Consider the following 26838-nt stretch of genomic DNA (forward strand, 5'->3'; position numbering starts at 1 on the left):
CCAGAATTCAGGAGTTGGGAATCCAGGAAGAGGCCCCAGAAACATGGAGAAAAGGTGTGCTTGAGGCTGGAAGGGCATAGAGTGACTGTCAGCAAGGAAAGGACCTGAAAACAGACAGTCCATATGCTTTTTGTATTTTCCATTTCCTAGGTTTTGTTCCTGCTTAGTATTTAGGAAAATATCTTTGCAAGTGACAGTCTGGCTCAGATGTGTTCCGAAGTCCCCTCTTAACTGGAGTTGTACTTGGGGAGCTATGGCAGAGTCAGCAAAAAGCACAGCAAGGGAACTCCAGGGAAGAGAGTGGGATGCTTGTTTCACCCACGCCCACGCCAAACCCTGATGCTGTCCTCCCACGGCTGATATTTTGGAGGGGCTAATTTTTTATTTTGATAAAAGGGACAATTCCTTCAAAGTCCCAACTTGGATGGAAGCCCTCACACCCACACACAAATATATGCACACCAATGTGAGAACAAACACAGTTGCCCAGGCAAACATCCATGTGTACAGGTAAACATAAATACTTAATGACAGGCACACCTGTGCTCAGATGCAATTTGAATACAATCCAAAAATCCTGCATTGACACCTTTGCATATGCCCTAATACACTTGTTTAAAGCCTCAAATTTGTGGGACTCATTTCCAGCAGGGACACACCGCTCATTTAAAAAGTGATTAATTAATTTCAATAATTTGTTACATCAGAATGCTGGGTGATGATGTAGCTGGCATGTGTGTGTTTTACCAATGCCAGTTGAAGCGGCTATATGAAGACACTGGAAGGTGAACCCTTTCCAATTCAGGTTAATCATGGATATTTGGGGGGTATTATTTTGCCATGTTACATTAGGACTAGAGCCATCATGAGAAACAACAGATGTTTTCATTGTTTAACTCAAACAACAGCTTACATATTTTGGATAATTTTCTTCAAAAACAAAGGCATATAATTATTTTAGCAAAGGCTTCTTATTGCTCTGAAATGCTGTAACAACTTCAGCATAAATATGGTTTTCATAAAAGGAATCGATACTGAACCAGGTCAATGGTAAAAACTTGACATTTGGGGTTATATAGCTAATTTGGGATTGACGTTTTTAGTACTAATTCATTGATGGGAGGAGAAAAAAACAAATAAGGGTTTCCCCACCTTTTTTTCCAATTTGTAATTGATTTTAATGTTATATGAACAGTCCCGGACTACGATTCAGAAATCCTCGGTTCTCGTCTCATTTTTGCCACCTTAGCCAGCTGTGGGATCTTGGACAAGTCACTTTATCTTTCTGGGCCTCAGTTTCCTCACCTATGCACATTCTCTAATGCAGGCAAAGAGACAGAAATACGTATTATCATGCATTGATACTCAGAAGCAAACAAAAAACGCACAAAATAAACAGTTTTTGCTCCAAATGCATGCACGTCTATCTAAAATACTTCCGTCTTCTTGAGATGAGGTGAATCATTGCAATTAATAGGCTATGGTGCCTATATAAAGAGGTAGCACATGTCATTAAAGTACCCGGGCATTCCTTAAACCAAAATTCTATATGCTTAGCTCCGAGGATGTCTAGGTACATTTTGCCACTTACCCTCTCAACATTTTGGATTCTAGCATCATGGTCCTAAGCTCACGGAACAAAGGGCCCCAATCCCTGAGGCTCCTCCCCTACAGATGGCGTCTCTGGGGTTCCATGGCCCTTGTTCAAGCCACTGTCTCAGGAGGGTTGGGCAGGGGCTGCAGAAGCCCCCTCAATAATCATGGCCTCTCTTCCGCAGTCCCCTCTCTGCTCCCAACTCTGAAACTGGCTGAGAAGCCAACCCAGAGAGGTTCCATGAAGCTGGAATTCCGCGCACCTGAAGCTCATTGCCAGGTCTCTCTCAGGGGTGGCGGCGGGGGAGGTGGGCGGAATCTAAACTAAGAGAGAAAGAAAATCAGGAAAATTCCATAAGTGGGAGCTCACTTTGCTGGCTTCCTGGGTTATCCTGCAGTTCTTCTGACCCACGAGGCACTCACGAATGTGTTCATCACATTGTATTGAAGCATCTTCTCTCCTGGAAAGCCTGGATGCTATGTTTTTCACTCCTTTCTCAAGTACCCAGTGCCCCTTCTCTACCTGCGTAAGCCTCTTTGTGCAGCAAGGCCTGGTCAGGCACCCCCAGCTTTCCCGGACCAGCACGGACCAGCCCCCCTCTGGTCTCTACCCGCCGCAGACATCTTCTTGGCCCGTGGCGCTCATCCCTTCATCCTGCATTGTGCTGCTTATGCACACGTCTGACTTGCCTCCTCTTCCAAACGCTAGGTTCCAAGCCCTTTCGGTTTGTACCTGTGGAGCCTAGCCTGATGCCTCCTCACACAAGGGGGCACTCAGTGCCAATTTAATGACCAATCAAGCTCATTCTTACAGGGTTGCAAATACCCGATCACAACTTCACAGGTCATGCCTTCCAGAGGCACATGCTTTAACTGGAACCAAAGCCTTAAGCTTCCCCCTTCTCATATGAGAGTTTCTGGCCTGGAAGGGTGAGGCCCGGAGCTGCAGGAACACTGACCCTAAAGCTGGAGTCTCCGCAGATGCCCGCTCAGCCGGCGTCACCATCATCTTCCTCAGGACTTTGGGGATCCAAAGGCTTCACATTTTCTTTCATTTCAGATCCTCGTCCGAAACAGAAAGATCAGGCCAGAAGTGTTTTGTTCATTGTACAGATGAAGAAACTGAAACTCTAAGAGGTCTGTGATGTGCCCAGAGGCAGATCTACCGTGAAACTAAGACAACTTATGCTCCAGGGTCTCGTAGGGCCCCAGTGATAAGTTCACATAGTCAGATGGTATTGGTAATTTGGTAGAATACCACAGTTGATCTGCAATCATGGCTTCTCTTCTTTTCTACTCTGATGTGCATTTGGGGTCTGGTGTGCATTTGGATCTGACTCAGGATCCCCCAAATGAGTGAGTGGTGGATCCATTCGATTTGGGATCGGTGAGATATATTTACGCGTAGAGAATGGTTAGCACTACTGTGTAGCCATCCCAGCGTAGGGAATGGCTGCAGGAATGCGACCACCCATCGGGCCAATTCACTTGGCTTCGTGACACGAAGTTGCAGGGCCCAAGTTGTATCACAGCAGGATTATGGCCTGAGGTGCCTGCACTAGAGATGTGTGTCTTGGAAGAGAAACCAGGTTGGAGATGTATGGAGCCAGGAGCTGGTGTGTAAAATTTTGAGCAGAAGAAATGTTAAAAAAAAAAATTTTAAGGCATTATAGAGGTGTGTGAGGCAGTGAGTTCACACAAATACTGTTATTTGTCCAGATTGTGTGATATCTGTGGTATTTGTCCGTTTTTACAGAATTTGTGGCAATTTCATTTTAGCATCCTAAATATTCACGTTTGTACCTCATTTTGTGTTTATAGTTGTGGGTTGTTTTCCTTAAGGAGGTCCCTTCGAATGGTCTAAGCTTCAGGTCCTACAAAACCTGTGTCCATCCCAGGGACTTGTCCTGGGTCAGACCATGGAGGCTGAGCTGGGCCAAGAACCAGGTTTTCTGGATTCTGGTGCAGGGCTCTTCCCACCACAGTCCCTTGCCTCAGAGTGTCACACAGTGTGTAATTTATGTGTTTGTACAGTACTGCACACACAGAGGATGCTTAGAAATGCCACAGCCCCTGAAGAGACTGTCCTCCATAGTGAAGGGGAGGCCAAGGTCCGGCCCATGGAATCGGCCCTGACTTGGATGCTCAAAGCCCTCTTCCTAGGAAATCTGGCCACGTAAGTCCACAAACCAGAGGATCTCAGGAGTGGAAGACGGCTTAGAGTCCCCCTCTACACCCTATCTGTGGGACAACGCCCCTCCCATCACTGGGACGGAGCTACCAGCATGAAGGACTGAGATGCCCCTCAAAGCCCAGGGGTTGTGGAAGACACCAGGAAGCCCCTCCAGCTGAGGGGCTTCCTGGTGAGCAGGGGCTTCTCGCTGAGCAGAGAATGTCCACCTGCGGGGGGCAAAGCCACAGAGCCAGAGCGCCACAGTGGCGGGTGGAATGCCGTTTGGGATTGCCAAGGGAATGGGGGACACTGTGTGGGAACGGTGTGGGGGGTACCAGCCCAACAGCCATAGACTCAGCGAGGAGGCCGGCTGGCGCCTTAGAGCCCATCTGAACGGCCCCATCTCACACCCCCCAGCTCTCTCCACCCCACCAGATAGGTGCTAACAGTCCCTGGTTAAATGCTGCCAGGGATGAGGGGCTCCCTACCCACACAGAAGTCCATCCTAATTTGACTCTCTGTGATCACGCACACCTTTCTTTACGAAGCCCAATCTGCCTTAGCCCGCTGGAGTTCACGGGACCCGCCAGATGACGGCTTTTCAAATATCTTAGAACAGCCACCATAGCGCCGCCCTCCTACAAGCCTTCCTTTTGCCAGGCTAAATATCGCAGTTCTGTCAACCTCTCCTTTTCCAACATAATTTCCAGACCCTTCCCTCTCCTGGTTTCCCCTTTTGCACATATTTAACTTTAACAACGTCTCTCTTAAAAGCAGAATGGCCCCAACACTCCAGATGAGATCTGAACAGCTCTGAGAACAGGAACTGTCACCCCCTTGATAGGTATTCGACTTTCTCTGTGTCTCAATATTTGATTGGCTTTTGGGGGCCGACGTGCCAATAAAGCTGGGCCTCTTTCCCATGAACTGCTGCTGACCTGTGACCCTGAGGTGGATTCTTGGGGACAGGGTCAGGGTGGGATGCACGACTAGACAGACACATTGCTTTTTGACCGCTGGGAGAGGAAATGCTGCCTGGGTCAAATGGCATCACTTACACACACCGGCTAAGACTCTCAACGATCCCTGAAGTCCTAGCTCAGCCCCAGTGAGGGGGGCAGACTCAGCTGAGAATGCAGGCACGAAGGGAGGCCCAATTTCAGACCACGTGGCATGAAAGCGTAGCATCTCTACCACACGCGATCGTACTTAAACCCAGCTGAAAAGGCAAAAAGATCTTACATTGCATTTCCCAAGAGTTTCATGAGAAGGAAATAGGTGATATGCAAAAAGTGAGTTCTGGTCAAATAGGTTTGGAAAACACTGGAATAACCAGAGGTAAATAGGTTTCTTTTACTGTAAGGACATCCCAGAACCTTTAAAACACTATTGGGCGTTATGGATACAGTGTGAGGTATTTGGGAAGGTTTCCCACTTTTCCTGGTCTGAAACCTCTGTCCTTTCACTGGCCGCTGCCCACCCTCGACTCAGAGGAAGCACATGTTGTCGGTTTATTTACACTTTCAGCAATTTTGTGCCCGGCCCCTAAGCAAGGAGCTCCCAGCATCCCCGGAAACTCTAAGACAGGTCCCTGCCCTGGGAAGCTTGTGCTCAGCGGGGAAGGAGACGTATAGAGGACAGCATGCGGAGGTCTGTATGCTGAGCCTAAAGGTCAGAGTGGGAAGGGGGCTGGAGGCCATCTACTGGGAGCACCCTGTGTCACAGAGGAGGAAACGGTGGTCGTGCAGCTGAAGAACATCCAGGCCATACATTCTGAAGGTCAGTGGCAGCGCTTGGATGCAGGGTTCCTGAATCCCAGGCCTGCACTCCGTCTACCGTGACATTCATGGCCCAGGTCGTGTTGTCCTCTGTCTCCGGCCCATTGACTGGGTAGCCCTGCCCACCACTCCATCCTCAGTAGCCACAGGGTTGGGTTAAAAGACTTTTAAGATCCCACCTAGGGCTGAGATTCAATTAGTCTGTGAAGACAGCTGCTTAAGCTCAGAGAAAGGAGTGGTTAGGAAAAACCAAGGCAGGATGTGAGTGGGCCTGGGTGATGGGAAGAGCCTGAAGAGTCAAAGCTGGATGGAAATGGATGTACCAGGTGATGGGAGAAGGGCCTCCCTGTGGGGGGTTTCATGAACCTGGCTCTGTGGTGTGTGTCTGCCCATCTGAGATACCCACGCACCTGGCACGAGATGGTTCAGGGCTGTGTCTTCCAAGACTCATGGTTAGAACCTTGGAGCTGATCGCAATGGCCAATTGTTTGTCTGAAGCAGCCAAAGTGGCTTTTTCTTTTGGCAAATTATAGCCAGAGCCATGGACTCCTAATAACGATTTTTATCATTGAACCCTGCTGTGGTCCAGCACTATGCTAAGTACTTTAGATGCATAATCTCAGTTAACCCTTGAAACAACCTATAAGGCTGGCATAATTATTATCATCCCCATTTTACAGATAGTGAAACTGAGACACGGGGACATTAACACATCTAGTAAGCATCAAATGCCCAAGCCTTGAGCAGGGCTGGGTGGTCTGACCGCAGAGTTTTCTTTCTCTTTACTGCTGTCGGTGGTGGTTGGTAGTATCTCTGCTGTCACATTTTCAGAAAGATTTTAATACGGAAAATGTTCAAACATATCACAAGTAGAGAGAAGAGTATAACGAACTGCCGTGCACCCATCCTCTAGGGCCAGCAATTGTTGACTCGTGGCAATCTTGTCTTATCTGTATTCCCCGACCACCCTCCCTTCCCATCACCAAGGATTTCTGTAAGCAAATCTCATGCATTATATAAATCCATTCGTAGATCTTTTCGTGCGCATCTCTAAAAGATAAGGCTGAATTCTTACTGTCAATCATTACACTTTATGCCATCCTGACTGAGAAGTAGCTTAGACCAGGCACACCGCCCTCAACTCCCAACACACACGTGCTGGGCTTCAGGCCAGTCACTGCCCAAAACAGCCGAGCTCATGGCAGTGTGGCCAAACAGCCTCCCTGAGCCTCCTCAGAGAGTCTTCCTGCAGCTGAAGCCCCTGCCATCAGTCTAGCTTGTCTGGAGCTGGGGAACACAAGTCTTCTGCCTGGTGGGGTTGCTGCCACAGGACAACAGTTCGGACCAGCCTGGAGCTGGCCCCGCAACTCTGGCCACGCCCCTAATCCCAGTTCCTAACTCAGGGTGATTCAGCATGCTCTCTTCTGCCTAGGAGAGAACGGCTCCCCACTCTGCTCAGTCTAAGAGCAAGAGGTAGGGAGGAGATGGAGCTGAACAAAGCACCTGGAATCAGAGGTTCACTGTGCCTCCCATGAACTCACTTTTCTCACCTGTAAAATGGGAACATAACACCTACCTCATACGGTGGCTGTGAATGTCCAAGGAGACAAGTTTTCCCCGCTGTGGTTGGGCTACCGGAGGATGCAGTACCAGACCTGGTCAGCAGGTGTCGCCCAAAGACTAGCACCTGTAACCTTGGGGAGGGGCGGGGTGAAGCGGGGCGGCAGCTGCTTCATTGAGAGGATTATCTTTCCATATTAGACCCGGCTGCACCTGGAGGAAGTGGAAGAAAGTTCAGCCTGTGGAATTTCTCCTTAGAAAAGTCAGGTCTGGGGACTTCCCTGGTGGTCCAGTAGTAAAGAACCCGCCTTCAAATGCAGGGGATGAGGGTTCAATCCCTGGTCGGGGCACTAAAACCCCACATGCTGCAGGTCAACTAAGCCCATGTGCCACAAATACTGAGCCCACGCGTCTCATCTAGAGCCCGCGTGGCGCAAACTACAGAGCACACGCACTCTGGACCTCGCGCGCCACAACTGGAGAGGAAAAAACCCGCGTGCCACAACTAGAGAGAAGCCTGTGCACCGCAACGAAAGATCCCGCACACCGCAACTAAGACCTGACACAGCCACGAAAGAAAGAAAGAAAGGTCAGGTCTGTCTCTACCCGGAGTTAAAAAGTGGAGCTGTGCAGCCTTCAGAGCACGCTCACAGGAAGACCCCCCACAGCAAGACAGGCATCAATACCTCCATTTTACAGATGAGGAAATCGAGGCTGCAAGAAGCAAGTGACTTGCTAAAGGTTAAGCAGCCACTAAATGCAGAGCTCAGACTCCAGCTCAAGTCTTCTGCTTCCATATTCTAGCACCCTGCTGAGGCACGTCCTCAGAAGCCAAGCCTTTGAGGGGACCTGGGACGGGCTGGAAAAAGTGTAAAAGGTACGGGTGCTCCCGAAACCCCTGGCCTGTGATATGCTGTCCTCTGAGAGCATCTCCCCTCTCTGGGGCTCAGATTCCACTGTTCAGAAAAGGACTGAACTAGATCAGTGGTTCCCAAATTCAACTAATCAAATGCACGTACGCGCGCACACGCACACACGCTCACTCGCAATGGGGACAGGGAGAGAAAGAGAGATTCCAGATTCCAGAAGCAGGGATCTGTATTCTACATATCCCAGGTAATTTGAAGGTAAGCAGCTCAGCATGGGTCTTGGGACTGGCATTTGGGAAACACCAGACTAGAAGATCTTCTATGGGCTTATGTTCTGTTTCATAAAAAATTTCCACTCAAGCTTGTCAAAATACCAAACACAATGACCAGCACATACTTGATATTTAAATATTCAACATATATTTTGCTGAAGTATACTGAAAAGCATGCAATCAAACACCCAACCCAATGAAAACCTTGGTTGACATTGCTTCATCCCACTTTGCAAACTCTTCTACACTGTTGGTGGGAATGTAGATGGGTGCAGCCACTATGGAAATTCCTTTAAAAATTAAAACTAGAATTGCATATGATCCAGCAATCCCATTCCTGGGCATATACCCAGAAAAGATGAAAACTCTAATTCAAAAAGATACATGTACCCCAATGTTCATAGCAGCACTATTTACAATAGCCAAGATGAGGAAGCAACTTAATGTCCACCAACAGATGAATGGATAAAGAAGATGTGGTACATATATACAATGGAATACTACTCAGCCATAAAAAAGAATGAAATAATGCCATTTGCAGGAACATGGATGGACCTAGAGGTTATCATAATATGTGAAGTAAGTCAGACAGAGAAAGACAAATATCATATGATATCATTTATATGTGGAATCTAAAAAAGAGATACAAATGAGCTTATTTACAAAACGGAAACAGACTCACAGACATAGAAAACAAACTTATGGTTACCAAAGGGGGAGGGATAAATTAGGAGTTTGGGATTAACAGATATGCATTACTATATATAAAATAATTAAACAACAAGGACCTACTGTATAGGACAGGGAACTATATTCAATATCTTGTAATAACCTATAATGGAAAAGAATCTGAAAAAGAATAGATATACATATATGTATAACTGAATCACCTTGTCATACACCTGCAACTAACACAACATTGTAAATCAACTCTACTTCAATTTAAAAAAAAAGAACGTAAAACTTTAAAACATCCACATTGCATTTCTGTAGCGCTTTACGGCTTACAGATCTCCTTTACACACATGATCTCATTCAGTCTCTTTAATGGGCATTGTGATCCCCATTTTACAGATGAGGAAATTGAGGTTCAGAGACGCTAAGGGACTTGCCCGCTGCTGCCCAGCTAGTCAGTGACAGAGCCAAGCTCCAAACCCAAGCCTGTGTTGCCCCACCTCCAATGCCTCTTCCACTGCACTATTCCTGCTTTTGCTTGTTTCACTGCGTGGTTTGAGGGGAGGAAAAACATCAGATCTAGAAGAGAATAAGTCTTCCAAAACTCCCTGGAGAGGGCAGTTTAAAAGCCCAGGAGCCCCCCTCCCTCTGCCTGGGCCCTGGCTCTGCCCTCCAGAGGGGACATCCCACTGCCTGCACCTTGTAGTCTCTGGTCCCTTGCAGATGCCTCCATTCCCAGGTCTCTGCACAGGGAATCTGGTTATCTGCCTCCCCTAGCATCCCGGGACGGGATGGGGGTGCCGCAGGCTCAGATCCTCCACCACACAAGCTGCCCCTCACCCCAGGCCATGTGTCACAGTGAAGCTGGGATCTGGACTCACTCCCTGCCCCAGCTTTGTGTCTGTGTGTCTAAGAATCACTGGGAGCAACAGACAATGACCTCTGACCCAGCCCCCATTCTCAGCTGAGGGGGCCGAGGTCCAGAGAGGGGCCAGCAGAGTGGAGCTGCCCATTTCCCTGGCCTCCAGACTCTGGGCCCAGCCTCTTGCATCCTCCATGCAGTCAGTTCCCTACCACCTTGTCTGTCTGGCTCTTCCCCCGTTCCAACACACACACACACAAATGCACATACACGTACATGGACACTCACACACAATCCCTCGCACACCCAACACACACACAGAAAGTTCTTCCACAGACCCTTCCTGGTCCCAGCACAGCAGCCATAGACCACCCTCCACTGGTCTCAAGGGAGCGGGGGAGCCCATGGCCAAGCTGGCAGAGGACCCAGTGGGCGGGGCCTCCCAGGATGGGCCAGACCAAGTCCCCACTGTGGCCCAAAGGGTGCTGAGGAGGGTCTGGGGCTGAGGGTGGACTCAGGAGCCCCTACCTCCTGGCCGTGAACAGTGTCCTGGGAAGAATGCACTGGACGGTAAAACATTATGGCCAAGGGCTGAGATGCCTGCAGGGGTCCAGGGAAAGACAGCAGCATCCAGTGTCAGCACTGGGAGAACATTCGAGAAAGTAATCACAGCAGCCACTGGTCACCGAGGACCGGTCAGGAGCAGGAACTCCACGAGTCAGACATTGTTTCTCCATTTCGGGAAACTGAGGCTCAGGGGGGACTTGCCCACAGTCCCATAGTCCACAGCTGGCCAAGCCAGGGCTCACATCTGGGCCGGCTGATTCCAAAGCCTCTGATCTTAACTGTGATGCCAGGGACAAAATGCCGGCTGTCACTGGGACAGGCCCCTGGTAGCCCCCTCCCCGTCCAAGCTCCATGAGCGTCACCCGGCAGACACACTACCCAGCTACCTGCCCAGACTGCAATGCCCAGCAGCTCTCCCTGCCCCCTGAGAAGCAGGGAAGTGGTAGGTCCAGCTGTGGGTAATCACTCATTCATTCCTCCGGCCAGCCAGTCATGTGCTCAGTCAACAGCAAACATTTATTGAGCACATGCTAGGATGGGCGAGGCGCTGGGGATTGCTGGGTAAACCATCAGACGCCACCCCCGCCCTCATGCGGCTTGCAGGCCGCGCAGACAGACATAAAGGGACTGTCAGAATGCCAGGAGTTATGGGGCCCCCAGCAGGTCCCCTGGGAGGAGGGCATCTGAGGGCTGAGGCCACTCCGGGATGACGTGAGTCACTGCATCAGGAGCAGATGGTCCACGGACACGAGACCTGAAATATTACTTACTGCGGCAGGGGTGGTGGGCACTCAGCTCCCGTGCAGGCTGGGTTGGCACAGCTGTGTTACTGATTGATAGGCCTTTCAGGAAACAAAGACCACGAGAGAATTCAACACGCTCCTGGCTCTGGGCCAGGCCAGCCTCATCTCCTCTGCTTTGTCAAGTGTGTCTTTTTGTCTGCCTTCATTACTTGCTGGGCGCCTCTGTTTTAACTACTAGGAGGGAGCGAGTGTATATTTGTGTGTCTGTGTGTGTGTGTGTGTGTGCACGCGCACACACCCAGCCTCCCTGAGCACTGCTCTTCTGGGGGCAGGAGGCAACAAGGGGACCAGCTACAGGTCCCCACTTATCCCTTCCCAGAACCCCTTGACTTTGAAGCCAGCGCCTGGAATTTTTGTCCTGTGTTTGCTTTTCCCAAAGCCAAGTCCAGAGGCAGCCGAGGGCCGTCTCACGGTCACACAGTGGGCTGAAGGCAAAGCTGGCAGTGAGGCCAGCTCCCTACCGTCCGCAGCACGGACGGCACTGAGCTGCAGGCGAGGTTCCGGGGCCTCGAGCTGCTGCCCCCGCCTGGAGCTGCCCATCTTCTATGCCCGCCCCGCCACCTCACCTGAGGAATTCCTCTTGGTGACACCAAGGAAGGCCTTCAGGGAAGCAACAGAGAATTTCTTGAAAAGGGAACCGAGTTTAAGAGCTCTGGAGACCAACAGCAGCCAGGAGCACCCCAGGGCCTGAGGAGGGGGCTTGGGGGGTCACGCAGGTTCAGGGCAGGCAGCCTAATAGCCCCCCAAATAAGCTGCTGAGTCAGAGCCTGGGGAGCCGCCACCCCTACATGCAGTGGGTTCGAGTTCCTTTCAGGTAGGAGGCCCTTCCATACCTGGGAAAACCCCTCACCCTGGTTTCTGCGGCCGCCTCCTTAGGTCCCCCCAACCCCCAGTGTCAAGCTGAGGTCATGGGCACCAAGGCCCCAAGTTCTAAACAGGATTTCTTCCCAAGCCCTCAGTCACTCAACTGCAGACGACATTGAGTGTCCCCAGTGTGGGAGGGGGACACCGAGGCTAAGGGGAGGGTTTCTTCTAAGGCTGGCTCACTCGGGCGCCACGCTGACTCTCCCAGCCCAGCCCCGGGCTCCGCGCTGCCCTCCCAAGGCCCTGCAGTGGGACTGCTGTGGTCCCGGCTCCAAGGCCCAGGCCCGATCCATCTTCCCAGCCAGAGACTCACTGCGACGACAGGACAAGGCTGGGCGGCCACAGCATTGGCCTCTGATCTCCCCTGGCCGAGTGTACGTCAGGAGGACGATGAAGAATGAACGCCTGGCAAGGAGTGGGTCACTGCCGCCCGGAGGCCCTGCTGAATTGCAGTTCAGACCTCAGCTGCCTGGGGCCGCAGATCAACAGGGCGGCCATTAATCTCTCCAGCAGGGATGAGTGGGAGGAGGGCCTGGGGGAAGGCTCAGCACTCCCCTCTGCCCTGGGCCCCTCTTCAGCTCAGCGCGCCCACTCCCTTGGGTGAGATAGGACCAGTGGGGTTGCTGCGGGCGGCGGTTGGGGGTGGGGGGTCTTGGGGCCGCCCTCTCCTAACCCACCTCTCTCTGGGTCCTGCTCATGACGTTGATGCTCATGACGTTGATTAACTCAAACTATGTGGGTGAAGGTCTCATGGTCACCCTAAGGTAAGGAAGATGTGCAGATCACAGAGGGTCTCTCCCTTCCAAGAGGAGTGAGGAGGGCTCGAGATCACACAGCCAAGAATTATCCCAGAGCAAGGGCAGGTGATACACCTGAGGGGTGTGCAGACGGAATGAGAAGAGCAGGGCTTTCCTGGGAAACCAGAGCCCCTGGCAGACCGGGAGGCCCCTCCTCCCAGCAAAGGTTCCACCAGCCCTTAGACTGAGTTGAAAGCCTGTTTGAAAGGGATTTGGAGTAAGACACATGCTCCATCTGGTGGTGACAAAGGAAATTGCATCCCCTCAGACTAAGGCTGCTATTGTTGCTGTTGTGTGATTAAAAGTTAATTCATTCAATCACTTCCCAGCCTTGGTTGTTATTTGTGACAATCTGTGTACGAATTGTGGAAAATCCCAAAGTGAAGTGAAAGTTCAGTAGCTCCCAGTCAACGTGACCTTAATGGAGGGGGAAGGGAAAGTGTTGATGAGGGCTCTGAATGTCACCTGGATCTGTGGTTTCCGCACTGGCTGCTCTCCTGGGAGCTGGTTAAGCATCACCTGGCATGGGCCCATCCCAAGGTTAATATTTGATAGTTCTGGAGGGGATGCTGGGTAGCTAGTGCTTTGAACAGCACCCCAGGTTCTGCAGGGCGACAGTCTGGAAGACTGGCAGACAGAGGGCTTGCAGCAGGGGCAGAGGCGGAAGTGACTCACTCAGGACCATTTCCCTCCAAAGCAGCTGGAATTGCCCTCTGGGTTGGCAGCTCAGGGCCTGTGTATGGAACCTTCTAGAAATGTGGCTCCTCTCCAAGGCGCTTACTTCTCCTCAGGCAGGCCGCAGGCCTGGAATACCCCTCTTCTCGTTCACCTTGCTGCTACATCCAAGAAGCTTCAGGAGACCCCTCCTCCCAAAAGCCCCGCTGGCTGGACCTGCCCCATTCCCGTTCATTTCTCCCACTGTCGTGGATGGCTCCAGTGTCTTGTGTATGGAAATACTGAATTCTATTTAAGGGTTTGGCCTCTCAGGATTTATTTGTCATGGGTGAGCCCACATTCGGAGCAGGGTGTCACAAAGACATTAGCTCTGAGTTGTAAGAATCAGGCTTTCCCCTCTGTGTCTCCCTGGAGCTTCTCCTCCCAACCCACGGGGTCAGTGAGAAGGACTCTGAAATTGGGGGGCCAGAGACCTGGGTTGTAGCTTGTCTCTGACACAGGCTGGCAGGGTCACCTGGACAAGTCGCTGCCTTTCTCGGGACCTCAGTTTCCCTTGCTGAAAATTGAGGATTGTTTGTTTTACTCTTTAGGGGCCTTTGGTGCTCAAGCATTCTGCGAGTCTGTGAAGGCTGGTGGTCCAGGCAGCAGTGGATTATGACAAAGAGCTCAGTTCTCAAGCAGAATGCTGCCTACCCTGCCTCTGGTCCCCAAACACGCCCTCCCTGTTCGCTTTAAACTCTGCTCACTTGCTGCTGTCTTGGGTTCCCAGGCCAGTCCCGCCTCCTTCCCTGGCTGCTCCAGGACCCAGATGAGTAAACTGGACACTAGGTAGTGCCATGATCCCACCGTCCCATCCAGCCTCTCGCAGAGGCCTCTGCCGGGAAGGGAGAGAGAGGGAAGAGGGGCTCCTTCCAGGGCACAGAAACTGCCCGAGGGGAGCAGCGTGCTGGGCTGCCAGGGGGCCCCAGGCAACAGGAAGTCAGGCGCTGGTGGCAGGGCCGGCCTGACACCATCCTGGGTTGAAGCTGTCCTGGGTGAGTGCCTGCCAGAGCGGACAGGGGGCTGGAGGAAACGGTTAACAAGGGGCCCACCCTCACCGTCCACTTTCTGGCCCCTGGCCCTGGGGTTAACCAAGTCAGCACCCAAATAGATGGATGAGGTTAGGTCCAGCTGAGGCCCCCTGGCCCCACGAGTGGAAAAGGGGTGGCCGGAGCTTAGCACCAGGGTCAGGAAGGGGATAGGAAGAGAGCATGTGCTGAGGCCCCCGCCTGGACCCCTAGACCCACCCACCCTGGCACGTTGGTGCACCTGGGGAAATGGCAGAGCACATAATATGGCTACAAACAGCTACAACGCTGGCAGCCCAGGGCATGGCTGCAGCGTCTCCCACTGGAGAGCTCCAGCAGCCCCACCCAGGGCCTGGGCCGATGATCAGGCAGCTCCAACAGACCCAGCGGCTTTGAACCTGTGACCTTGACCTTCCCATCTTTCTCTTTGCCTGTCATTTGGAAGGCAGCCTGAGCCATCTGTCTCTGGGGTCCTTGGCATCACTAGGAAAGTCCTAGAGGGGATGGTACTGAACTTCTTGCTTAAGTAGGCATGGGCACCTGAGCGAATGATTGAAAAACAAGGGACCGGGCTGTATGGACTCCGACCTGGAGGAGCGGATGGTGGCAGTTACAGGAGAGAAGGAGGGAGGGAGGCAGGCCAGGGAAGGAGCCGTCTCTGAGGCTGGTTTTATTATCAGCACTGGGTGGGAGGAGGCGATGCCCACCCAGGGGTCATGCGGAGCCCGGGGCTTCCTTCAGCCCGAGGGCCTGGCGGTCCCGGGTACAAAGACCTATAGCTCAGGGAGCGCTTCCCAAGCGGCCCCGGTGCAATGGTGGACATGACTGGCTCTGCAAAGACAAAGACAGGATTGGGGCTGTGAGGGGGCAGAGGTCGGGACTCTCATTTCGTTCCTTATTCATCTTACCTCTCCCTGGCATGTCTCAGCAGCCTCCCTTGGCTACACGTGCCACGCCAGGCACTTGGCCATCGTTTAAAAACATATGAGGGTGACAGACACCTGGCTGATGGATGAAAGACCCTGACGTCCTTCCCAGCTCATCCTCACCTCTTCCTTATTAACCACAGCCATCCCCGGCCACCCCCTTGCCCGCCCCTCGCAAACCTACCTCTCATTACAGCTCATCTTCGTGAACTTGCCTGGAATGGAGGAAAGCAGACAGGTAAGTTGGGGGGGGGGCGGCGAGTTCAGGGGTCCCTGAAGTTGTAGACCCTCCTCACAGGCCTCAGTGACCAAACTCCTCAACCTGCTCCTCCCGCCCCCGCCCCCGCCCCCGCCCCGCCCACTCCATCAGTCACCCAGGCAGGCACGCACCGGTGCTTCCTCCTGCCCCCGCAGCGGAATCGTCTGCCTTAAAGAGAGACAGGAAGTTAGTTTTCCAAGGAGACCCTCTCTGCCCTGGAGGACTCGGCTCTGTATTCCCTCCTCCCTCCCACCTGCCTGTACCGCTTGGTGTCTGCCTTGGAGGCCACAGTTGACTGTCTCTCTCTCTATATAGGGCTGCACCATAAGCAATCAGAAGCCCAAGCCAGTCGATTGGTCAGTCAACAAACACTCGCTGCAGTGGCTCCGTGGGGAGCGCCCTGAGCGTGGGGCTGAGCCTGGGCCATTGTGGCGCCCGCTGCGTGGCGCTGGGCCTGCAGACGCTGCTCAGTAAAAGGTCTTGGAGAAGAATGGCAGGAAGTCCAGAGCCAAGACCCCTGCTCCTGCCCATCTGCCTTCCACCTCCTACGTGCTCAACACCGCCACCAGGGAGCCTCCAGGGGAATCGGGGAGACTGGCCACGTCTGCAAAGCGCAGCCGTCAGCAGGGGGGGCACCACCCATGGATGTGTTAGGATCCCAGGACACAGGTGTATCTGCTACATTCTCTCTCTTCTTTTCATTGGTGTGTTTCCGTGTATGTTTCTTCTGGTTGCACCTGAACAGGGCTCCTGCTGTGTGCCTGCCGGGGCTGGGGCTGGAGCCAGGACCCTTTTCTCCCCTAGGACGCCCCATGCCTACGCTGGAGCGTTCTGAGTGCTTCCTTGGCTGCTGTGTCTTTGGCTGCCAGCCCTAACCTTCTGAGGCAAGTGGGATCATCCCCATTTAACAGATGAGCAAACTGAGGCCCAGAGAGTAGGGGTGCCGAAGGCCTCTGGCTGCCAGGCACGGTTGCAGGCAGGGGGTTGCGGGGGGGGGGGGTTGCAGCTGAACCCGCTCCGCTTCCGATTCAGCTACGGAACCTCAGGCAGCTTGCTGCCCCTATCAGGGTGGGTCTGGTTTTTCATCTGCAAAATGGTGACATTGGTGGCCATCCCTCAGTGTTGCCAAAAGGATTAAATGGGCCGAGATGCAGCTCAAGCCAAGGAGGCGTCCAGATCTGGGGGAGGGGGTGTCCAGTGGAGGCTGGTTCCCTCCCTTCGCCTGGCTCCACGTGCACTGGAGCTTCCCTGGGCCACTGGAAGCCAGCTCTCCCATCTCCACAGCCTTCCCCCCAGCATCCACGGGAGGGCTCCCTGGAGGAAGAAGGAACCTCCTGGGTGGTCTGAGGACCAAGCAATGGGGCATCCAAGACTCCTCTTTCCATCAAGGTGGCCATCCATTTCCACATCCTGCGTGGGGGACGGGAGGGGGTCCGAGAAACTCACTTCCCCCTTCCTGGATCTGGGAAGGGGGCGAGAGGGCTCTCCCCCCTCCACCCCGCACCTGGGAAGCCAGTGCGCTCAGTGATGTGTCCCCATCAGCGCCCCACTTCCCACACGAAGGCCCCACTTACTGAGGATGATGATAAGCCCCACGACGAAGGCCAGGGCAGCGAAGATCAGGCCCCCGTTGCGGACAGTCTCATAGTCTGAGGGAGGAGAGGGCAAGGAAGTGGGATGAGTGATCCCAGACCCCTCCCTGCAGCCAACCTGGCAGCAGCCCTACAGTAACTGGCGAAGGTGGGGGACACATAACACAGAGCCAGGAACCGGGGTTACATGGGTGGGGGGGCTCAGGAAGGGTGCGGAGGAGGGGCCCACCAGGCTCACCATAGGAGAATGGGTCCACGTCCTCCTTGGGGCTGCCACCTGAGGAGAGAGCCAGAAGTGGGTCAAGGGTGAGTCACCGACGGCGGTGTGTTTCAGCCACAGAAACTGTGGAACTCCCATCCTTCCCATCCCAGCACCCCTAGGGGTCCAAGGGGGCCAGGTGAGGCTGGTGGAGAGACACCCACGAGTGGGGGCTGGTGAGTCCCCACTGCCCTAGGCAGCTCCCAACCATCGGCTTGGGACCAGATACTGTGCCTCCCAAGCAGGGACCCACGATGCCTGTGGAGGCCCCTGGCACCTCTGGGAGGGGCTGGTTCCTTCCTCTCCTTGCTTCATACAAAGGTAGGAAAAGACCAACAGAGGCATCTCCCATAAGACTCACCAGCAACCTCTCTCCATATAACTAATGAACTACAAGGTACTTAGCAAATATTTGTGAAGTGAACGGATGAATAAATAAATAAACAGAACCTTAACATTCACTGAACAGAAGGAGGAAACTGAGGCCCAGTTTGAAGACTCTAAAGTCCCAATAAAAGTTGGAGGCAGACCTGAGTCTTGGACCCATGTTTCTAGATTCTTCTCTCCTACATTGCTATCCTCAGGGGGAAGCAAATTTATTTCAGAAGCATTAATATATTGTGCTTACCATGTGCCAGGCTGCGGCTAACAAAGCAGTAGCTCATTTAACCACTGTAACAACCCTATGAGGCATTAATATTCTTCCAATATAGTCCATGAGAAGACGGAGGCACAGAGGGGCAAAGCAACTCACCCACAGTCACACAGCTAGAAAAGGGTCAAGCTGGGAATGAACCCAGGCAATTGGTTGTTAAGAATCTAGGTGCTTAACCCCTTTGCTGGGCTGCCTGTCACATGGTCAGGAGGAAGGAGACATTTCAAGGCCAGGTGGTTCGGTCCAGTCTCCAGCCCCGAGCAGTATCATGGCTCTGCTTCCGGCCCTGTAAACTGAGCACACTCACTGTTGGGCAGCTGGAGGGCACCTGGCCAGAGCTTTTCTGCCATGGCTAGGGGTGGCCCCTTTTCTCTGCCCTACTTGAGCCCCTTCTTGGCACTAGGGCAGCAGTGCCCAAGGTCAAAGGAACGCACCAGTCGGCACCTCCCAGGCTGTGCTGAACTGTGCCTGGGCCGTGGGGCCTGGTGAGCCCAGCTGTCCTGGCGGTACACCCGCCCTAGGCCAGGAGAGAACAGGCTAGAGGGGGTCTGCTCCTGGGCCTGTAGGGCCTGAGGCCAAGGGAGCCTATGGGGGGGCCCAGGCACCCGTCACCATGCAGAAGACCTCCGAAGTTGTCTCCCCAGATTCGGTTCAGGTCTTGTTCAAGGTCACATGGGGCATTCGTGTCAGAGCCATGAGCAAACTCACAGCTTCCCTCACCCTACCAGGAACCCGTCTCCTCCCTGACCACCACGTCTTGAGCCACTGGATGAGCCAGCCCTCACCCAAAGCCCTCGTCTTTTCTAGATCTGGCTCTAAGACCACCACAGACGACAGAAGGCCTACTGGATTCCAGGCCTGATCACCCTCGTTCGCAGGATGACTTCTGGGCGCGTGTCCTGAACTTGGGGACTCTCACCCCAAAGCCAGCCTGAAAAGGCTGAGCAGAGGGGCCCACTCCTGCCCCAGCCAGCCTGACCCCCATCTGCCTGCTGCTCTGAGCTTAGAGAGTCCCAAAGATACATGGAACCAGGACGGATGCATGCCAGAAAGTCAGGATAGAAGCTCACCACTCCCCACCCCCCAGCAGCTCCTACTGGGCGCCCAAGGTTCCGCCATTCAAGCTAGATTTCTTTGGAGTTAAGGCAGGATTCTCTTTTAAAAGCATATTTTCTTAGCGGGAAGGCTGGCACGGGATGTGGCAGAGGTGGTGGGTACACTTGGAAGGCAGGGGTGCCAGGAGACGGAAGAGTGGGGTCTTGCTCACCCTCCAAAGATGGTCCGAGGCACCTAATGTTTCACACGCGCACACACACTCACCATCATCTGTTGACAATCCTGCCATGTCCCCCCGCAGACGGGCACGTCCCACTGCCCTCTTCCCGCGGCCTCTGCTTCGGGGAGAGTGCCTGGCTGTGGGGTGGCCAGGGATGGGGGGGGGGCATTAAACATTAACAGTGCCAGGTAATATTTACCCTGGTCACAAGAAAGGCCCTGGTGTGGGTAGCGGGTCTCCTGCTGAGGCATGAGGAGGTGCAGGGGCAGCAGGGGTAGGGAGGAATTGGCCGGCTTTCCAAACCCTCCCCAAGGAAATTTCCAGAGAGAAGTGCTGGGGACAGATCAGCCGTGGTGTCCTTCCCCCAGCCCGAGAGGTCACGGCTGCGGCTGTGACAATGGGGAAGTGGGAGTTTCGAAATATATTCCGTGTATACTACAGCCTGGGGGGCAAGGTCGGGGGTCCCATGGAGACCCCTGACCCTAGCAGCTGCCCACCTCACCCACCGCTATGGAGATCGCTGTTTCGGCTGATGTGTCTTGTCTGGCACTCAAGGCTCCTCTGCGGTGGTCCCAGGGTACCCGGCCCCTCCCGCCTCACAGCCCACCTGAGCCCCCCATGCACGTTCACACCTCCAGGCCTTCGCTGCCTGGGAGCGCCCTTTCCTCTGTTATCTTCTTCATCCATCCAGGCTGCATCTAACAGCTCACACCTCAGTCAGTGTCATCCCTAACGAACCCCTCGTCTCCTGCAGCCTCTGGCACTCTCCTTCTCCAGCCGTGAAGCACAGCTTCCGTGCCAGTTTCCCACTGTTACACGGTAGGCTCCCTCGGGAGGGACCAAGCCCTGCCACAGGGAGAGCGCCTTGTTTTCATGATTTGCAAAACACGTTCCTGTTAGTTCCTTGCACTTTGTGTTATTTCCCCATTTTACAGATGAGTCATCTGAGGCACAGAGAGGGTAGGGCCCTGGCTCAAGGGCACACAGCGGTGAGAGGCAAGGTGGAGACTGAGAGCCACACCCTCAGCTTTAGGAATCAGGAAATTCCCCACACTTCCAAGGCCTCCTCCCCGCCTCTACTGTGGCCCCACTCACCTTGGGGACCGCAGCGCTGGGTAGCTCACATTCCTAGCTGAGTTCTAATCGATCGAATTGGCTTCCAGTAGAGGCTGATGCTCAGTTATAGCCAAAGGGCCAAGGTCAGCAGTCAGTGCTCATCAGGGGTGGGTTAGTCCTTCAAAAGGACTCCATCTATTAATCTTCCTGGAGCAGTGGCCATGGGATCAAGGTTTGAGTTCACTTCCTGGCCCCTGCACTTGCTCAGTATATGGCCTCTGTCAAGTTACTTAACCTCTGTGTGCCTCAGTCTCCTCATCTGTAGAATGGGTTGTGATGAGGAGAAAGTGAGATAATGCAGTAAAGGGTGTGGCAGGGGGCCTGGTACACAGTAAGTGTCATTATTGTTACTGTCATACACTGTCAGACCCAGAAAAGCCAACCAGCTTCCAGCAGAATGAACATGAGGGTGAGATGGAAAGAGGAAATGTCACAGCCTGCAGACCAGGAGCCGAGACACCCATTCAGCTCTTCTGCTTTCAGGGCCAAGTGATGAATATTCATCAAAATACAACAGAGCTAACCTTTGGTAGGGGCTGAGCGTGTGTCAAGTTCTTGCATGCATTGTCCTGCCGAATGCACGTTTGCTCCATTCCACAGATAAAGAAACTGAGCTGGTCATTGACTCCACAATGACCCTGAAGGTGGCCAGGGCAGCGCCATGATCCCCACTGGGCAGCCCAGGAAGACTGAGGGCAGGGAGGTTGAGGGATTTGCCTGAAACACCCAGTCAGGGACAAAACCGGAGCTAGAAAGCCCCCACGGCTGTACTCCCAAAACTCCTGGGGCCCTCCACACAGACACTGGTACCTCCTTACTATACATTATCTTGGTATCTCAGTACATTTTGTCTATCTTTGTAAGCCACTGTGGATTCTTTCTGGAGTATAAAAATAGGTAGAAAGTTGATAGATAGATAGATAGGTGAATGACTATAATAGATGATAGATGATGATGATGATGAAGATGATAGATGGATAGATAGGTAGATAGATAGGAGATGATAGAAGACAAGAGAAATAAATCAGTAGCTGCGTTTTTAACTCTATATGCGAGGTACTGTTCTAAACACTTTACAAAAATTAACTCATTTAATCATCACAGCAACTCTATGAGGCAAGGAAGGCATTACTATCATCCCCATTTTATAGATGAAGAAACTGAGGTACAGAGAAGTAAAATAACTTGCCAGAGGTCAGGCAGCTACAAAGTGGGGGAACCAAGCTCTGAACCCAGCAGTCTGGCTTCAGAGTTCCTGCAGGTGGACAGACAGATGGACACACAGACAGAAAGGGGGCTGTTGCACAAGTTGCCTTCCCAGCTCTTGCAGCTCAGAGATGCTGGGAGCAGAGATGACGGCACGCCCAGGACCCATACCGAGATGCCCTTGTCTAGAAATCCCGCCTCTCCTTGTTTCTGCTTTTCCTGTACTCCTGGGGAGCTGGGGGTGCACTTGAAAGTGATGGGGTGGACACCTGTGTCAGAGTCTGAGAAGGTGGGGGGATGGGGTTCAGGGGACTCACCCAGGTACCACCTGTCCATGGCAGGAGCTGCTGGCTGTGTCCTCAGTGGAAGAGAAAGTTATGAGGTGCTAGTGACCCAGGGCCTGGATGGGAAGAGTGGCCCTCCCTCCCTCCACACCCCAGCCGAGCCCACGGGCAGGAAGAGACAAAGGCAGGGAGGAGGGACTGGCAAGGGAGCCCTCATCTCGTGCCGCCTGCTGCCGGGGCCAGGCTAGGCCAGGATCCACGCGAGAGTGGGGGAGATTCTCTGACCTCCAAGGTGACCTGAGGAAGGGGGAAGCTGTGAGCCACAGCAAACAGTGGGAGCGGGACGGCAGAGCACTGGGGAGAGATGCCACAGCCAGCAGCCTCCGTGCAGCCCAAGGTGCCTGCAAAGGTCACCAGGAGCCAGGAGGGCACTGGCCGGGGCCACAGCCCGTGGAATCAGAGCCCTTGCTCTCCACCTGCCCCTGAGGCAGCTGAGGGAGACACTCAGGGGTCCCCCCGGGCCTTTACTCAGCGACACCTCACTCCTCCAGCCCAGTCAGGCCTTGGCCCTGATGATCCTGCCTTGAGGGCTTGTTCTCCAGCTAGGAATCCCCTGGGACTGGGCAGAACTGCAGCAGGTCCTTGGAAGCTGCCCTGGGTGAGAAGGGAATGTGTCCAGGCCATGGCCCAGGGCACCAGCTGCAGCTTCCTGTGTCACCCCGGGACCTGGGCAGAGATGGGGAGCCGCTGGGGCTGGGAGAGGGAGCCGGTGTGTGACTCACCCTTCCTCAGCTGGGAACCCCCACTTAGCCCCCAGTGACTTACCTGAGGCTATGATGTCAGATCCGCCCAGCGGCCCAGCAGGAGATACCAGCAGCTCAGCGAGGCCTCTGAGGGCTGCTGGTTGGTGCCGCAGCGCGGGGAGGATGGAAGACAGCACTTCCAGTGGGAAGGCAGGTGTGCAGGGCCGGCCTCCCAGCTGGAGCCAGGAGCCAACCGTGGGAGCAGGAAGGCAGAGCAGCCCCTACCCTGGCTCAGACAAGACCCTGTTCCCTGGCCGCCGAGGCCTCTGACCAAGGGGGAAGCGGGGCGGCGGGGGGATGAACTGGGAGATTGGGATTGACACATATACACTATTAATACTATGTATAAAGCAGACAGCCAATGAGAACCTACTGTATAGCACAGGGAACTCTGCTCAGTGCTCCGTGGTGACCTAAATGGGAAGGAAATCCAAAAAAGAGGGGATATAGGTATACGTATAGCTGATGCACTTTGCTGTCCAGGAGAAACTAACACAATATTGTAAAGCAACTATACTCCAATAAAAAAAATAAAAAATAAGTGGCCACAGAGAAAGAAAAAAAAATAAGCAGTCTGTGTGGCTCACTCGGGACCACAGGACCGTCCTCAGGTCCCTTCCTTGTGGGTCGCCCTGCTCGGCCATCCCAACACAGACACTGAAAAGCAGGGTCTGGGAGGTGCTGTTCTGGCCCCAGACACTGACCCTTGGCTCTGGTCAGATGACACCCGCCACTCTGTCCCTCCTTAGCAAAGCTTCCTGCCCTGAGAGGGTGACTCATGACACCCCCTCAGAGCTGCCCGGGCTGGAAAACACTCTGGAAATAGAGACAGGCAGGCCTGGAGGGGGTTGTCTGACTGGGCTGAGATCTGTCCTGGGGGGCCACCCCCCCCAGCAGGCAGCCCTGCCTCCAGGCTCCTCATCCCTTCCCCACGAGGCAGGGACCCACCTGCCCAGGGACCCAGCTTCTCACAAGACCAGGCCTAGTCACATGTTCCCAAGTGGAAACCTGCATGCTCACGGCCCAGAGCGCCAAGCAGACATTCCCCAGGTTGGGCACTTGGAGAAGTTCCTAAATCTTGGGGCTAGATGGGCCTTTAGTCCCAGTCTAGTTACCCGTCCAAACATGTCAGTGGTCCCAAGAGTGGAGACCTCAGCCAGAAATACCCCCATCACACACACACACACACACACACACACACACACACACACACACACACACACACACACTCCCAGACACGAACACTGTGAAGAAAGACATCTCCATCCCAAATGGAGACCCTGCATCATAGACTAACCAGAAAGGGCCTCCAAGGTCATCCCACCCAACGCCCTCACTTCACTAAGGGTTCCCTCTCCTGCTTACACTCTGAGGGCTCAGAGTGTAAGCCAAAGCCCTTTCTGTGTCCTAGAAGCCCGTCTTTATCCGGCTTCTAGATACAGGGCTGACCTCTCTGACCTTGTCTCCAATGACTTCCCTGCCCCTTCTCTCCACTCCAGCCATACTGGTCCCCTTTACGGTCCTCTAATCCTCAAGACACGCTCCTGCCTCAGGACCTTCACACAGCTATTCCCTCTTCCTGAAGACTCTTCCTCCAGAGGACTTCCTGGCTGAATTTGCTCAGGTCATTCTTCAAAGACTGACTCCAAAGACCCTTCCTTGCATCCCCGCCTAGTATTTACACGCCCACTCTGCAACATTTCAAATTCGGGTTCTTTTTTTGTAGCACTTACTATATCTGATTAAGTACATATTTTCCTTATCTTCTTTCTCATTTCTCTCCTAACTAAAACTTAAGCTCCAGGAGAGCAAGGAGTTTTGTTGGTTCTGTTCATTCCTAGATCCCCAGTGCCTAGAACAGGGCCTGGCACTTAGCGGATCCCTAGTTTTGTTAAATGAATGGATTAGTTCCAGAGGTGAAATAATTTTGCCAGCTGCACAGGCAGACCCACAACTTGCCTAACGCAGCCTCTTCCCATGAAATCACCTGTAATAAGTAGCAAGAACTAGTTTGTCCCCACGGAGAGACAGCACACCCCACCCCCAGCAGACAGCTTCCCCAGAGTCCTTCCTGGGGAGTTCCCCGGCCCCGGCCTCCTGCTTCCCTCCAGCGCTTCACCTGGAGCCCTGCAGCAATTTTCATAAAAGTGTTCGTTTGTCCGTTCAGGGGAAGCCAGATGTTAAGAGTCAAGGAGGTCCTGCCCCTCTCACCTCACCCACAACCAAGTCCTTCCTTGTCCTGACTGAGGTCATCAGCCTGGCTGACACTGGGCACAGGGACCCCCCCCCCCCGCCACCGCCAGAGACCCTACAGCCTTCCAGGGAGGCCCTGGCTCCTTCAACCTGGATCATGGCCACGATCCCCCGGAGAGAAGCCCAGGGAAGCCTCCCCCCACGCATCTCTGCGAGCAGCACAGGGGTCCCTTGCAGACAGATGCACCCACGCTTAAATCCTCTTGCATCCCGACTCCTTACTACGGATTGCGTGATGCTGCGGAAGGTTTTTACCTCTCCGAGTCCTCTTCTCCCATCTGTAAAATGGGATGATAGCACCTACCTTGCAGGGCTGTCGCAGGAATAGATGTGATGTAGGTAGAAGGCCTGGCAAGAGGGTCCTGATAAGGGCCAGCTTCACTACCCTCACCCTGAGCTGGCCCTCCAGTTCCTTGTGGACACTGGCGGCAACCCCCTCCCTGGGCTCAGTCGCCAGTGGGGTGATCTTTAAAGCAGGCTCTTGGGGCACCTTTCTGTCCCAGACCCTCAGCATGATCTCTGCCAGCCAACCACCCATCCGGCATCCCCAGCCTTCCCTTCTTCCCCCGAAACCCCATGCAAAACGGCTGTTCCCTGCTGGCATCTGGCCCTACCTCTTGTTCTTCCAGTCTTTTCTGGGATATGGGGGCAACTGGGGTGGGAGCACCACTCTTCCATCCTGGAAAGACCACAAGGCAAAGACCCCCAAGCCCTCCTCCTTCATCTGTTGTTCCAGGCTAGAGCCAAAGAGGGGCACACTCTGCTGTTTTCCCCCAAGACTCAGAAATCAAGGAGCAATTTGGGAGGTACGGAGAGGCAGTCCCAACTCCCAGACCCCTCCTTCAGTGCTGCCTGTCCAGAGGGACAGTGTCCTCAGCTGCCGTGCCTCAGCCTCTCCCGTCCTCCCCCAGCAGGCCTCCTTTGTCCCCGGATTCCTCAGCCTTGGGCAGCCCTCTGGGGTGGTCATGGTTGGGCTCGTGGGGCAGGGAGTTAACGGACTGGGACATCGGCTGAGCTTTGTCTCCCTGGTGCTCAAGAACCAGCAGTGAGGCGAGGGCCCTCATCACGTCTCCTCGAGACAGGATCCTCCAGATTCACCTGCCCTGGGTGTGGGGGCTGCAAGGCAGAGGGCACAGCCTTGGACTCCAGGCCCCCAGCCAATCCTCCTGGTGCTGGCTCACAGCTGGAGAGAAGCCAGAAGCCCCTAGAAAGCCCCGATTCCCGGCTCAGGTCCGTCTTCAGCTCCATGGCACGTGTGGTCACTCGGCAGGGAAGGTGGTGACTCTCAGGCCCCATCTGTGTTGCCCAGGTGTCCCGAACCCCAAGGAACGCTGGCTCCTGTCTCCTGCTGTGGCTGTGAATGCCAGGGTCCCTGGGGTCTTATAAGGCAGGGCTGGGAGGGGGTGGGCCCTGGAGGGTCCATTCCTTAATTGTTGGCTTCAAGATGGCGCAAGCCATGGGGCACACAGGTCCTGGGAGCTGCCAAAGGGCAATGTACTCAGAGTCAAGGTCGCCCAGGTCTTTCTGCTCCCTGAGCAGGCAGGAGATGGGGACGTCCCCTTCTGCGTCTACAGCTGGTGACAAGGGCAAAGCCGTTTGACCCACCTCTCCCACAGTGAATACCCTGGAGAGAAATGCATTCTTGACTTTTTTC

At 53.9% G+C, this 26838-nt stretch overlaps 1 protein-coding gene across 3 annotated transcripts; it reads right to left on the reverse strand.

Moving 5' to 3' along the window:
- Positions 1-15204: 15204 nt before the first annotated feature.
- Positions 15205-23418, reverse strand: FXYD2 (FXYD domain containing ion transport regulator 2). 3 transcript variants are annotated; one of them, XM_067751157.1, is made up of 7 exons: positions 20618-21537; positions 19567-19659; positions 17571-17609; positions 17315-17389; positions 15872-15908; positions 15666-15696; positions 15205-15386 (listed from the first exon to the last, which is right to left on the reverse strand). In XM_067751157.1, the coding sequence occupies exons 2-6, from the start codon at positions 19589-19591 to the stop codon at positions 15672-15674; spliced, it is 201 nt and encodes a 66-aa protein (XP_067607258.1). In that variant the 5' UTR covers positions 19592-19659; positions 20618-21537; the 3' UTR covers positions 15205-15386; positions 15666-15671. The 3 variants fall into 3 exon arrangements, with proteins under 3 accessions (XP_067607258.1, XP_067607260.1, XP_067607259.1); XM_067751159.1 differs by lacking the exons at positions 19567-19659; positions 20618-21537 and adding an exon at positions 22162-23418; XM_067751158.1 differs by lacking the exon at positions 20618-21537 and having other exon boundaries at positions 19567-20076.
- Positions 23419-26838: the final 3420 nt, after the last annotated feature.

Source organism: Pseudorca crassidens, chromosome 9 (genome assembly GCF_039906515.1).
Source record: "Pseudorca crassidens isolate mPseCra1 chromosome 9, mPseCra1.hap1, whole genome shotgun sequence".
Lineage (NCBI taxonomy): Eukaryota > Metazoa > Chordata > Mammalia > Artiodactyla > Delphinidae > Pseudorca > Pseudorca crassidens.